We start from the raw sequence: 13,534 nt of genomic DNA, 5'->3' as shown, positions 1-13,534 counted from the left end.
TGTTTATTGAAGTTTTTATCTAGTTTTAAAGAGCTGGATAATACAATGATGCTACAGAGTAGTTTTGGGGGGTTTTTTTACCTGCTGCAAGAGAGTCATTCACTCTTCAAAAAGTTCAGGATTTCTGTCAGAACACTTACAAATTAGATTGATGTGGTAAGCACAGAGTTTTTTTCTTTTTCAAAATGAAGTAGTTTTTTGATGAGTGGATAAAGTGTATTTTCATGATTGTGTAATTCAATGGTAAAATGGCAAGAATGTAAAGCTACCACTCAGCCTAGTCAGTGTTTCTCATATTCCTGCCTCCACCCCCCACCCCGAGGAATGGTATATATTTGTCATATGTTATCTGTGACTTTTGTAACGTTTTACCATTCCACCTAAATACCTTAATCAAGATTGAACTTACATACGCTATATGTAACAGTATGAATGTACATTACCACACAGAGCAGACAGTTTTTCCACTGGGGAAAAAAATTACAGCTGATAAGATGAACAAAGAAATCATTGTTGTCTCTCAAAGGGAGAATTAAAGCACAAAGGGATTGAAGGACACGCAGGAAGTCTGTTGGCAGTGCCAAGAACTGAACTGTCTCTTAAGTTCTGGTGCAAGTGCCTCTGCCAACAGGCCAAGCTTCTTGAGCTGGAGAGAAGCTGTCCCTTTCAGTCCCCTGCCTCCGGTTTGACTGGGAAAAGAAACTGAAAAGGCTGGCTAGAGAGAAGGAAAAGAAGTAATCCTAGTTGTGAAGCTGTGGCCTCTTAACAAGAGAGAAGAAATGTTCCCAAACTAGCCAACTGATGCCTTCCTCCCGGCCTTCCCCCCTTATCCCATTCAAACCAAAAAGTAATGTTGCAAAGAAGTAATCCTAATGTCACAGTAGAGGGTTCTGCGCAGCTGATCAGCATAAAGCGCTTCCCTTTGCTTGTGCTTTCTCTGGCCCTGTACAGAAAACCCTTCAGCTGACATTTGTTTAACATTCTTTAAGAGAAAACACATGTGGAAAAAGCCTTCCATTGTTGGAACAACCCCCTAGATTTGTTTTCAAATATTCCTTCCTTGCATCTTCTTTCTGCTTTTTTTATTTAAATTAATCTTTGGGGGTTTGTGAAGGTTTTGGAACCAAGGTTCTCATTATTTTAGCAGGAATTGTTTAGTTCTGTGTAATTCTATTTCATTAAATATTTTTTTTCACCTTAAATCCAAGTCTTGGATGCTACATCTGAGATGTAGCAGCAATTTAATTTAACAGGATTTGGTCATAACCCAAACAGTAACAGCTTTGGGGGCAGGTATCTGTAAGGAAAACACATCAAATAAGAGATACCGTGTATCTGTAGTTCAGAGTGGAGATGGTGGCAGATAGATACTGCAGGACTGAGTCTCTTACAGTTGATGCAGTTGCTTAAACTGGCCCATCAGTTGAGAGTGATTTTTGTTTGTATAATAAATAACAGCACCTTTTTTATACTAAGTTCATTTAGCACCTGGATCTGTTGCAATTGTCTTGATGCTTTGAAGCTTTCTAGCTACTGATGAGGAAGTTTTCTGTTTTCTTGTTTGCCTGGCAAATCTTTAAAGGAAATTGAGCCATTGAGGTTTTTTCACCATTTATAAGGCCATTTGTTGGTTCTATGGTGAAACACAGCTGTTGGCCGTATGTCTTACTTAAGTTTAGTCTTTTCCTCTTTCATTAAATCAGTGGTATTTTAAAGGCTATTTTTAAATTATGCTGTGCAAGAAGATAAGTTGTTTCTGATTTTGGTCCCAGTTCCTAACCTATGGGAACTTATTTTAATATGCTAACTTTAGCCTAACATTTTACAGTACAAGTGGTTTGCTTTTAGTGAGGAGTTTGTTGAAATTGATGCTTGTGGGCTGTGCCTGTAACAAGTAGCAATTTTATTTATTAAAAACCTTTTTTTTTTTTTTAAATTATCAGAAGTTTTTATTCTTGTCTGGTTTTTTGCCTTGACCAAATAAACTCCCTTGAAATGTCTGAAGTTTCCAAGAATAGTTTAGTTTCCTAATGATGATATTAAATATTGACCATTTCAGACACTTGCAAATAAGAAAACCGTTACCTTACAAATAAGACTTGATAAACTATTCTGTTAGCTTGTTGCTCCTAAAAGGTGTAGCTCCCTGTCTTCTACTCCTTCTGCTTTCTCCTCCTTTCTCCTCTGCTTCAGTCAGAGTTGGTCCTAGCCTGTTCATTGTAGTCTAAGCAAAATGCAGGTATCATTTACCAGATACTACTTGGGGTAAAAAAAACCAAAACACCCCCTTCTTACTTATCAATATTGTTCCTTTAAATTTGCAAACTTGTCATTACATGCTGTCCCTGGAGTTTTACTGGATTTTTTTTTTTTTCCATGTTACTGAGAGACTTGGCTTGAGTGACTTGGGAAGACTTTCCACTTCCCAAATTATTAAACCCCAAAGCATAACAGAAAACTTAATGTAGTTTAAAACAACTACTTTTTGTTTACTTCTGCATTTCAGGTTCTGATTGGATTAAGAAAGGCCAGTTTTGTATTTATAGTGCCAAAACTTCTTTTCTGATAGAATGCCCCCGTTATCTTTGAAATTAAAGCATTTATTACTGTAAGAGGGGCATTATCACAGAATAAGAAGAGCCCATTACAGTTACAATGTAAAAATATATATTTGCTGTCAACTGTCCTGGTTGCATATCCATTCAATGCATAGTGATTCAATGAAAAGTCAAAGATACAGATACTTGCTGAGCGTCATGTTACAGTAGTCAATAGCATTAGTTTGAATCATATGCATTAAAGGAGAGTTTAATTATCCCCAACTTTTTGTTAGGATCAAAAGGAAAACTGACAGCCAACACACTTCTGTCTGTCTTTGTGACACATGGAAAGGTTATATGTTGCAGGGATTATCCACAGGCCACTGCTTTGATATTAACTTAAGAGGTCAAGGAATATAAAAGAAAAAAAACTTCATAATTTACACAGACAGTTGGGAGAAATAGAATATGCTAAAACTTTTGTTACAAAAATACATAAGCCTTTTTGATAAGAAGAGTTTAAAAACAAAAAGCTTCACGCTTTTAATATCCAAGCAAAGATTTCAATCTAAAATAACAAAGTCCCAAACCATCAGTATTAGTAATAAAAGTCTGTCACTTGTGGTGTCTGACTGGATGTGATCTATGCCATATTTTATTTCTTCTTGGCACTAGCACAAAAAATATGTGTTTTCATTCCAGGGGAAAAAAAAATATAGTTACCCGTCTGCTATGCATATTTATACACAGGCATGCAGGTTTCGTGATAAAATGTGATATAATCTCAGGCTAATAAATAGGGTATTTTTCAGTGTCTTGAAAATCCATTATTTAACAAAGGCGTAGAAAACCCAGTATAAATTTTGACTTTTAAGCCAGCCAAAGAGCGCGCTGAAATTTTAGCTTCAGAAGATTTCTGATTGTGCTGTACAAATGGGAAGGGGTCAGGATAGAATATTGCTTCCCTGTTATAAATCTCCTGGTAGTGAAAAAGGTTGTTTTGCTTATTACCCACAAATCTAACTGCAAAGCATACTCCCAATTTCTAAAAAAGGTGAGTTTTACTGGTTTAGTGTTGTGAAACTGTTTTTATAAACGTTCGTTCAACAGGGAGGAAAAATGTCTTCTGTCACACAGTTATCGCTGTTTCTTTGGACAGGTGGTATGCTTTCATTGAAATATCTTGGGCTCTTTCAATTTTTGTATCTTTTAGTAATGCAAGGTAGAGTTCCAATTAAAATTCTTCATATGCCACTTTAAAAATGGTCTGGGTGGAAAGGTTGAAGTTCTCAAGTATTCTTGAAAAAGCAACCCAGAAACATGTCTCAGTTTGTTCTGTTTTATTAATTACTATTTTCTTTTTAAATGGGTAATAAATCCAAACTTTCTTATCAAGGGTGACCTGATACAAACTGCAAGGTTTTGGTGCAGTTTTACTTTGTGTTCAAGCTGCCTGCAGTTTGCACTTCATGATTTTTCACTTCCAATAGAGTTTCAGAGGTTGTTTGCAGAGTGGCACATTCATTTGACCTCTAATATGTTTGGATTTCAAAGAAAATATGTAGTCAATATTTCTAGCTTTTAAATAGGATTAACTCAACAGCGATAAGTAGGGTGCACTAAATGACTTTCTTAAATTTTTTTGTTTTGTTTCCCTACATAACAGCAAATGGAATCTGAATTTGTCCTCATTTTAATGTTTTGCTTATATGACATACGAAAATTCTTTTGTCTTTGATAAATTTATTTGGTTATATGAAATTGAATTTTTAGGATTTAAATGGCCTCAAAATTTGTTATTCACATATATGGAAAACATACACTGTAGTAAGACTTCATTGAAAAGTTTTTCTATTGGTGTCTTCAAAGTTCTACAATCCAGATCTAAACAGCATGTATTAGAATTGGCTGAAAATATCCTGTTGATGGTCACAGGTAATACGTAGTGACCCAATTAAAACAGCTGGTGTGCAAACCAGAGGAGAAAAAGGAAAGCAGCTTAAATTGATGGGAAGCAGGCACACTTATCCCACACAGAACCATTCACTTTGGCATGATTGCTAATGGTAAATTTGACCTTGTAATTCCAGACTTAAGGTGCTAGACTTGAGATGCATAAAATCTTTTAAGAGTGACTTTTTTTGTCTTTAAAACAATTTTGAATTATTTTAAAACTTTGTTAATTTTAAGAATTAATATATTTGAAGAGGGAGGCAAAGAATTTAACTTTTTGTGTTCAAATAGTCTACCATCGAATAGACAAAGTCATTTGTCAGGGCTGTTAATACCAAGCCCAGGCTCAAGGAGCATTTGATTTGTTATTCTTTGCTTGAACAGTAATTTTCCTTGGATGATGTGGAGTTTTGTAAGACTACAAGACTTTGCAGTGGAGGTTTGTTGAAACAATTTTTCTGAAGAGCAATTATGCTAACTGAGGGAGGGGAAGAGACAGAAAGGGGAGAAGGTGTTAAGAAAATGTTTAAGTGATCTGTTGTTACACTGAAGTAGATGATTCTTATCTAATACAAAACAGTTTCAACCCCAAATATGTTCATATTGCAACAACTTGGACAGCATATTGGTATGTCTGAACTGCAAGATTGGGACATTTTAACTACATTTTAGATCAAACCTTTGCCTTTCTCCTATCTGTACTGAAAGTCCTGTAATGAGGACTAACTTGGTATGATTCAAGATTTTTTAGATTTGAACTGGAACCTGGCCACTTAGTAGTGAGCATGCCAGCAAAGTACCTTGAATGATAACAGTTGTCTTAACGACCTCTCATAACTTCTTCAGAAAGGCATGTTTTTTCCACTTTTAGGACAGTTGACAGGCAATAAATTGTAGAATGTTTCACAGATCATCATGGGTTATGGACCAGATACAGCTGGGCAAGTGCAGGAACAAGGCATAGCAAAGCCAGTTACGGCTTTGTTGAAAGAAGCATTCTTGCGTGGACAAACTGAACAGCGCCAATCACGTAGAGCAGCCATGCAGGGAAGACATAGCTGTCTCGGCCAAAAGGCATTTTCTCTGCAGGAAGCCATATCCAACTCATGTTCTTTGAAAAACCTCATCTTCCTGAAGTTTCATTTCAAAAGTGAGACTTGGAAGAATCCCAGCAGAATCCCTTTTTTTTTTTTTTTCCCTTTTGCCCCCTTTTCCTCTTGATCAATAAAAAACGTGATTACATCCATTATATCATGAAATATGTTAGGACATATGTCCAGAATGATTAATTGTAGTACTTCTTGCGTGATCTGCAGCTGTTGATATTGATGGATATTTGGACTAATGCCTCTGATATTAACATAGAAAAAGCTTTGATTTCAATTACTCTCCTTTATTTTTTAAACAAGCCATAAATTAATTTCTGTGCTTCACTTCTCCATTTTTTTTTCTGCAGTACACTAAAACAGAGAGGCTTTTCTAACTAAATTTAGACTATATTCAATTAAATGAATTGTAATTTATCCTCGCAAAAGGAGAGTCATTTACCAGAAAGAACACAAAACAGTACAAATCAGCTTTTTAATAGGATTTCAGTAAATAATATTTAAAATTCTCATTCATTATCTCATCATAGGGTTATGGCACTGTTTTCAGTTATCCAATTTTGTTTGTAATAATACATCTTCTCTCAAGGCCTAATTCAAAAAGGACTGATTTGAAACATATTTGGATTGAAACGTCTGAGTAGCCATGTGTATTTAATAGAGAGTAAATGTAACAGAGCTTTGCTTAACTGGGACTTTGGGGTTAGATGTTCTTCTTTCAGAGAGTCCAATGTATGTGGAGAGAGTGAGCAAACAATAATTTACACAACTGGCTTAAATTGCTATGGATGTTCTAAGATTGCAAGTTTTATGAACACTAGTGAGAACATCCCACAATTTTCTACTGATGGAGAGCATTGTTCCTACTTTATCAGTGGGAAAATTGAGCAATTAAAATGTTAAATGAGTTTGCTCAATGTCATACAAAAGTTTCAACAACAGAGCTAGAAGTAAAATGCAGTTATTCAAAAATTCCAACTTCAATGTCCAGATGACACTGCTAGCTTTGCAATCCCAAAGGCTTGCCACCATGTAAAGATTTTGGTTTATTATGCTTAGATCAATTAATAACACTCAAAGACCCATTATGAACCTTCAGAAAGGAGGACAGCTCAACATAGAATCAAGATAGTTCTCTAGGCTGCATTTATCCCTGTTGTAAGAAGTTTACCATGTGCAGTACAGCTTTCTACATGGATGTGGAATACTGGTTTTGGGCCACTTCTGCGTACAACGAACCATGCGAAATTCCTGAGTGTATTCAATGTTGATACTCTAAAGTGAAGTAAGCACAGACTAGCCTTGCTCCTATTACTTCAAGGTAATGCATCTTGTCATTTCTTTGTCCTGTTCTTTATACTGCTTGACTCCAATCCCATTTGGTTTGCCCCAGAATCCTACCCTCTGGACTGCAGATCTACAAATGTCTGCCTTTCACACTTTTGTCCCTGTTCTTTGTCCTCTGTATCAACCCAACCCAAAGGTTTCCTGCACTTTGGCTTGCAAACTCAATCTCTTTCTCATTGATCTGTTGCTCCCAATGGATACTAGTCCCCTTTTCCTCCCTTAACCTTGTCCAGTTTGACTATCATCCCTTCTCATTCGGACTGTCTTATCAATTCTATTCTCTTCTCATTCCTTCCTTTCATTATTACTGGTTCTCGCTGGTTGGTGCTTTTACCCAGTTGTTCCCCAGTTCTCTGTCAATCTTCAGATCTGGCTCTTGCCATTTTGAATTTAGATCAGATTCTTTACTCCTCCCTACGTTCACATTCCCAGCTACTGAAAATCATTGAGCCACTCACACAGGATGAACTTTCTCCTGCTTTGAATTTGTGTCCTGTCTTGGAGATGTCCTGGTCCAATTTGGAATCTGCGTGAAAGTCCTTCTCACCTCATGAGCTGGAGCATGTCCAGAGCAGGCAGAATCTACAGAAAAATTAGCTCATGAAATCTTAGTCTCTGCTGAATAGGTAGTAACTGCAAGTTCTTATCCTGATTTTCTGAAGAAATGCAATTTTACAGTGACTGTTTTTGGCCTATGTTTCCCAATGATTCTTGAACAAACTGGTTAGGTTGAACCAAATTTGAAAGAGGGGTAGAGATCTCTGATATTAGGTTCCTACAAGTTTTATACTGAGGGAAAGTTCAGTGTTCGCTGGAGAATTCACATGGGAGCATAACCTTAAGAGGTTTGCCTTAAGTAAATAGGTTAGGTGGCTCAAGAACTATGTCATGATTACTTTGCTATCTTGGGGGGATCTGACATCTAAATGCATAGTAAGCAGCAAAGTAGAAAAGCCAGGAGTGCAGGGAGGAGGTGAATTCTGGAAGTTGGGGTGCAGATGGCAGGCAGAGTGGGCAGGAGGAAGGCCGTAACTGTTCAGTAACACAAAAGGTGTTTGGAAGAGGATGCCATTCTTCCGTCTTTTAAAAGGCTGTATCACATGCAGTTCATGACACAGATTTAAATTACAGGGAATTTCTTTGTGGCCTACCAGGGCTGAGAATCAGACTGTGGTATTTGGTGCAAGGCTGATAATTGGCAGCTGCTGGAGCGGTTGGCAGTCCCATGTTCTAACAGGTCAGTCATATCCTCTTTCCCAAAGCAGTACACCTTGTGCCCCAGCTCTGGACCAAGTACAGCTGGGAGCGGATGTGAAGATACACGAGAGGATAGCAGTGGAGGGGTGGTGGGTGCTGAAGTATCTGTGAGAGAATTGCAAGGACGCACAAGAGGGTGGGGATTACATATAAAGCCACTAGTTGCAGTTTGGTGTAACTTGTGAGTCTTTAATGGCCTGCATGCTCATTTGAGTTGCAAGCTCCTGTCATGTCCTTGATCGGTGTACCCATTTACCGTAAAGGATTAGTTAAACAGATTTCTGACCACATGAGACTGATCTATGGGCTGTACAACATCAAGGGACTTGACTTATATCCTGCGTTGATTGATGTCTCCTGCCAAGAATCAGTTAGTGATTTGCGTTGCTGCTGTTTGTGCTCAGATGCTTTCCTAAACATCTTTATTGAAGAAAACCAGATTAATCTGTTATAGTGGTGTTGTAAATATGGGGCTGACCTCTTTCTTCACTGAGACAAGAGGGAGTGTATCATCAGTATTACTGAAAGGGGAAACTTCATAATCATTGTTTTTAGCATGTAGCTTGCTCTATGTTTATCACTGTGCTCTAAAGCTGTGGCATGCTTATGTTCAAATATAGTGTGCAGTTCAGCTCTGGCCATTACCTGTGGCAGCTTCTTTAATTAGAAGATTGACACAACTGTTGCTGAATCACTGAAACAAATACTGACTCAGTTCAGAAGCAGGAACTATGCTGAGATGGTATAGGGATACATTACATACTGTCTACATGTGGCCAAATGCAATCAGGTTACTAAAACAAAAACAGTAAATCAGGAGCAGTGGAAGTCTCGGAACATGTGAACTCTGAAACAAACACAGGGCCAGTTTCTGCAGACCACCTTTATGTAAGAAATCAGGTTGCAGTCAGACCCACTGAATCCTGCTGATTGAGTAAAATGAAAGCAACAGGGCTAATTGCACAGTTTGATACACTTATTCGATTATTTTTAAGTGGGGCTTCCATAGATGAAGGGATATAAGTAAAAACAGCTGTTGAAACACTTCTGCAAGCAACCTCCAAGAAAACCCAACCCCCAGCCTCATCCCTGCAGTTACATTTTCCCACAACTTGGAAAGCAAGTCTCATGGACAAAGTGCTGCCTGTGATCTTATTTTATAATTCCAGTATGTACTTGATTTATAAGGAACAATTTTCTCTCAGCTCTGGTTGTGGCATTGGGAAACGTTTGTATCTGAAGTGGGTAACAGAAACACGACTTTTGTAATGGCTTTGAGAGAGGTTTCAAGTGGCAGCTCCATTCTGCCACTGGAAGAAACTTCCTTTTCCCTTTATCAAATTCAACTTTTTCTCCTTGTCTATAAGGTTCAGAAACTGCTTTGTAATTGTTGCTCTGGTTTTTTTATCTTTCTTTTACCTGCTGCTTTGAGTGTATAGCTTTCTTAGCTGTCTTTCAATTTTTTGCCTAGCCCTTTATGTCCCCTTTGATGCTAACGCTCAGGCTGTTAAAATCCCTGGGGGTAAACTTCCCTCTTCTGTTGAACTATGCACTTTCTTTCCATAGTATGACCTTAAAATTTACATTTCTAAGTGCTTCTCAGTAACTTTCTTCTCTACCATCAATTTCTTAAGCCCTTTCTCTGTCTTTTTCTGCATTTCTGGCTTCTTTATACAGATTCTAAACCTTTGTGACGGCAAATAACATGTATCCATGTCACTGTATATACTGATATTTGTAAAAGTAATGTGATAATATTTTTTTTTTTTTTTTAATTTGGGCAATGTTTGTTTATTAGGTGAAAGTAGTAGATTGGCCGTTTCAGCATAACTTTTAACTGCCATGCTAGTATGTCAGTTATTCTCTCATTCATCAACTACGAGCCATTGATTTATTTGCTAATAGTATTACTTTTTTTTTTCTTCCTGTCCATGAAAGTTGACCTTTTTATGGCATATTATCCTTGGTGAGGAATTACTAGCCAGATGTGCTGCAAATGAACTGTTAGTTCTCAGTGTATATTCTGGACTTCTGGCTTTGATCTCATTATTCAAGACCACAAATAAGTTGTTCCCAATAAAAAACTTAATTCACTTAAGGTATGTATAAGGCCACTGCCTCCTGTGGACTCCAGGACCTGAGCATTCCTCTTGCTCAGCTCCTGGAGGCCAGCCCTGTGTGCCTGGAGGTCTTTACATCCCATGCTAATGGATGGGGCATCTACTTTCACCTTTGCAAGTTAAGCTAATAGTGAGTCTCAGCGTGTATTGCAAAAACACAAACACTGACAAGGACAGAAGATGCAGGACACTGATGCAGCTGCCTACACCAAAGGCGTTACCTTCAACACCCACATACAACGCTACCAGCACACATGTGAAACATAAGCATAGACAGCCCCATCCCCTTCTTCCTATCCAGCTGATCAGGATTGAAATTTGCTGGTGAAAACACACATGGCCTTGCTCTCCAGGTCTGGAGAGCAGATCCCTCAAATACCAACTTGAGCCCTCTGCCTATCCAGGCAATAATATTGCCTGGATCCTGAGCCGTCTTATACTGCTCTATAGGCCTTCTACTTGCCTGATAGCCCAGCTTGCTGCTTACTAGCAAATGTGCATAAGCTCGCAAGAACCCCTGCCCTGAATCCCTTGACTATCAGCATGGGCTCGACTGCCATTTAATATTCCTGCCTGGGCTCTGGCCCTTCCGCTCGCTGGCTCATCCAGTTTGAAGTTTGCTAGCAGGTTATACACCCCTACACTGATGCATATCAGCACCCCAGCCTGCTCTCTGCCCCTCGCCCTCCATGCCAGTAGCTGGCACAGAGGCCCGTAGGTGGCATTTCCCTGCTCCAGGTGCTGATGCTGACACCCTCATTTGCTTCACCTCAGCCACCCCAGTAGCTGGGCCCTGGGACCCATGGTCCCCTCTCCAGCTGTTGACAGAGCCCCTCACACCACTCCAGTTCTCCTGGTAACTGGGACATAGACCCTGTGACACATAGTCTCACTCTAATTTCTGGCACTTAGACTCCTACTTGCTCCGTTGCTTGCACCATAGATGTGGGGAACATATTTCCTGAGATTGACTTCCGTTGCTGACCTGAATTTATTCCCTCCAGTCTGCCCAGTAGCTGGCACCCTGGACCCGCACTCCTTAGGTCCATGACCATGCCACCTACCAGTGCTGAGGCTCACTGACTTCAGTTGCTGGCACCACTGATGTGATGGCCCCATCACCTGAGGTCTTATGACTCTGTTGCTGCTCCCAAATTCACTCCAGTGTCTCCAGCTACTGGCATCTAGTCCTTAAAGTACTCACACATGTAGAGTGTCAGTAGGGGTAGAGAGTGTGGTTATGTGGAAGGATCATCAAGAAAAGATTTGATAATAAAATAGGCCAGACTGTGGTCATCAGGCACAGGGCTCAGTGAGGCAAGTGTACTGATCTACTGCTGCTTACATGGGACCTTTTATACCCCTTTCTCCTTCCTAAGCACCCTTACCTTAAACATTCCTTAAAAAATTTTGCATAGCCCTGCAGGCCCCCCTCGAATATCCCAAATCCTCCTGTTCCTCTTGTTTCCTCCAGCCCGTTGGTTATGAAGTCCACATTGGCCCTCCCCAAAGCTATGCTTCAGTTTCTTAATGACCTGTCCAGTAGTGGCTGGAGAGTTTATTGCTGACTTTGTTATCCCTAATCTATTAGATTTGTGTCCACGTGTTTTGTTTTTGACTTTCTCTGTTAACTCTTTGAATGGAAAAGTTCCTTGACCTGATAATCCTAATGAAGCAAAAACTGTGGCGTGCCACATACCCTTACGAATACAGGCAGGGGTAGCTGAATTCTGCCAGATGGGGATGTTATTGATTCTTTGGTTAGAAATTAGCATCTTGTCTTGGTTTGAGTTGAAATATGATCTGAAAATAGAAGTCTCAGGAGAGGATTTGTAATCTTTTATCTGGTTTAGGTAAAGTGGTGACATCTGTGAAATATTGATTTTTATATCAGGTTTAGTACAATTTATCTGTCCATTGGAGAAGCAAATGACCTGGTAGTAGGTGAGATTTCATAGCAGTGAAACATTGAAATCCTGTGCATCTCTATATATATATTAGCTAGTTTTCTATGTGAATGGCAAAGCCATTAATATTTATAACATTTCTTTTGAAATGACAAAGCTGTGCAAAGAGGTTGGTAGCCTGCCTGCTGGAACCTTTTGATCCACCATGCACTTCCTAGCAAACCTTACCAGCTGTCTTTTCAGCTAGTCTATGGCAAGGCTTTGATGTGGTGAGAACACGGTCACAATGTGGGGCAGCTGTGTCTCCAAAAAAGGAACAGGGAAAGCAGAAGGAATGACTGTTCAGATCTTGCTGTGTGGGTAGTCTGGCTGTGATGGTCCAACTTTTGCAGCCACAGTGGGACCAGTGCAGGCTTTGGAAGTCCCTAGAGGCTGATACTGACTTGGTGGTAACAGTTCCTCCCTCTGTATTATGATGAGCAGAGGGCGGTGCATCACTGTGCATGTGGCATGAATAAAAGATAAAGCGTTTAGCCTTTGGTGGTGCCACTTACTGACCAGACAGGTCAGGTAGGAGTATTGCTTGGGTGAGGTCTTCTTGCAGGTTATGGGTTAGACTTTGCTTTGCTTTTGACCTGATTTGATTCTGATGCCTAATGATCCTGTTAAATGTGATTGCATCAGAGTCTTGATCATGTCTTTCTGTCAGATTTGTGCTGAAGAGTGTAAAAACTTGGGATGGAGGAGATTCTCAAGAATTCGTACAGTCTAACTATAAAATAAGAGATAGCAGGCAGGGAAGAACAATTAAACACTACTGCTCGGTGTCAGCACTGTGCTTGGCATACCAGCATCTGGAGGAAGATCTAACAAGTGGATGCTGGGCACTTACCATTGTGTCTGATAAATTAGAAAGACAAATACTGTGAAGAATCTTGTTCCCGTGGAGTTACTAAAACTGCAAGATCCAAAAGTAATGCAGAGTGTTTATAGGGAGGCATATTATTCACAGACTGTTTTGTTTCTTTTGGTCTTTTCAGGTGTTCCAGGACCTTGGCACTTCTGTTTTGTCAGGTGCATTTAAAGGATATAATATCTGCCTCTTTGCGTACGGACAGACAGGTTCAGGAAAAACTTACACAATGATGGGAACACCTGTGAGTGACATAATTCATTTTACACTTAGGGTTGAGAGCGGGATGTCCAGCAGAAACATTGCTTTATTTTTAAACTGTGGTTATGGTGCTTGTTGAGCAGAATGCTTATACATGTCTTATTTGGTATTTTTTTTTATATATATATAT

At 39.3% G+C, this 13,534-nt stretch overlaps 1 protein-coding gene across 1 annotated transcript in view; it reads left to right on the top strand.

Moving 5' to 3' along the window:
• STARD9 (StAR related lipid transfer domain containing 9) overlaps positions 1-13,534 on the top strand; it is a gene marked incomplete at both ends in the record, with an annotated part of 116,016 nt that overhangs the window by 39,494 nt on the left and 62,988 nt on the right. The window contains one exon of the mRNA XM_082001085.1: positions 13,271-13,387. Within this exon, the coding sequence (XP_081857211.1) occupies positions 13,271-13,387 (117 nt within the window). The remainder of the gene's footprint in view (positions 1-13,270; positions 13,388-13,534) is intronic.

The sequence above is a fragment of the Phaethon aethereus genome (genome assembly GCF_964289735.1).
Source record: "Phaethon aethereus genome assembly, chromosome: 5".
Lineage (NCBI taxonomy): Eukaryota > Metazoa > Chordata > Aves > Phaethontiformes > Phaethontidae > Phaethon > Phaethon aethereus.
This window is presented reverse-complemented; position numbering and strand designations above follow the sequence as displayed.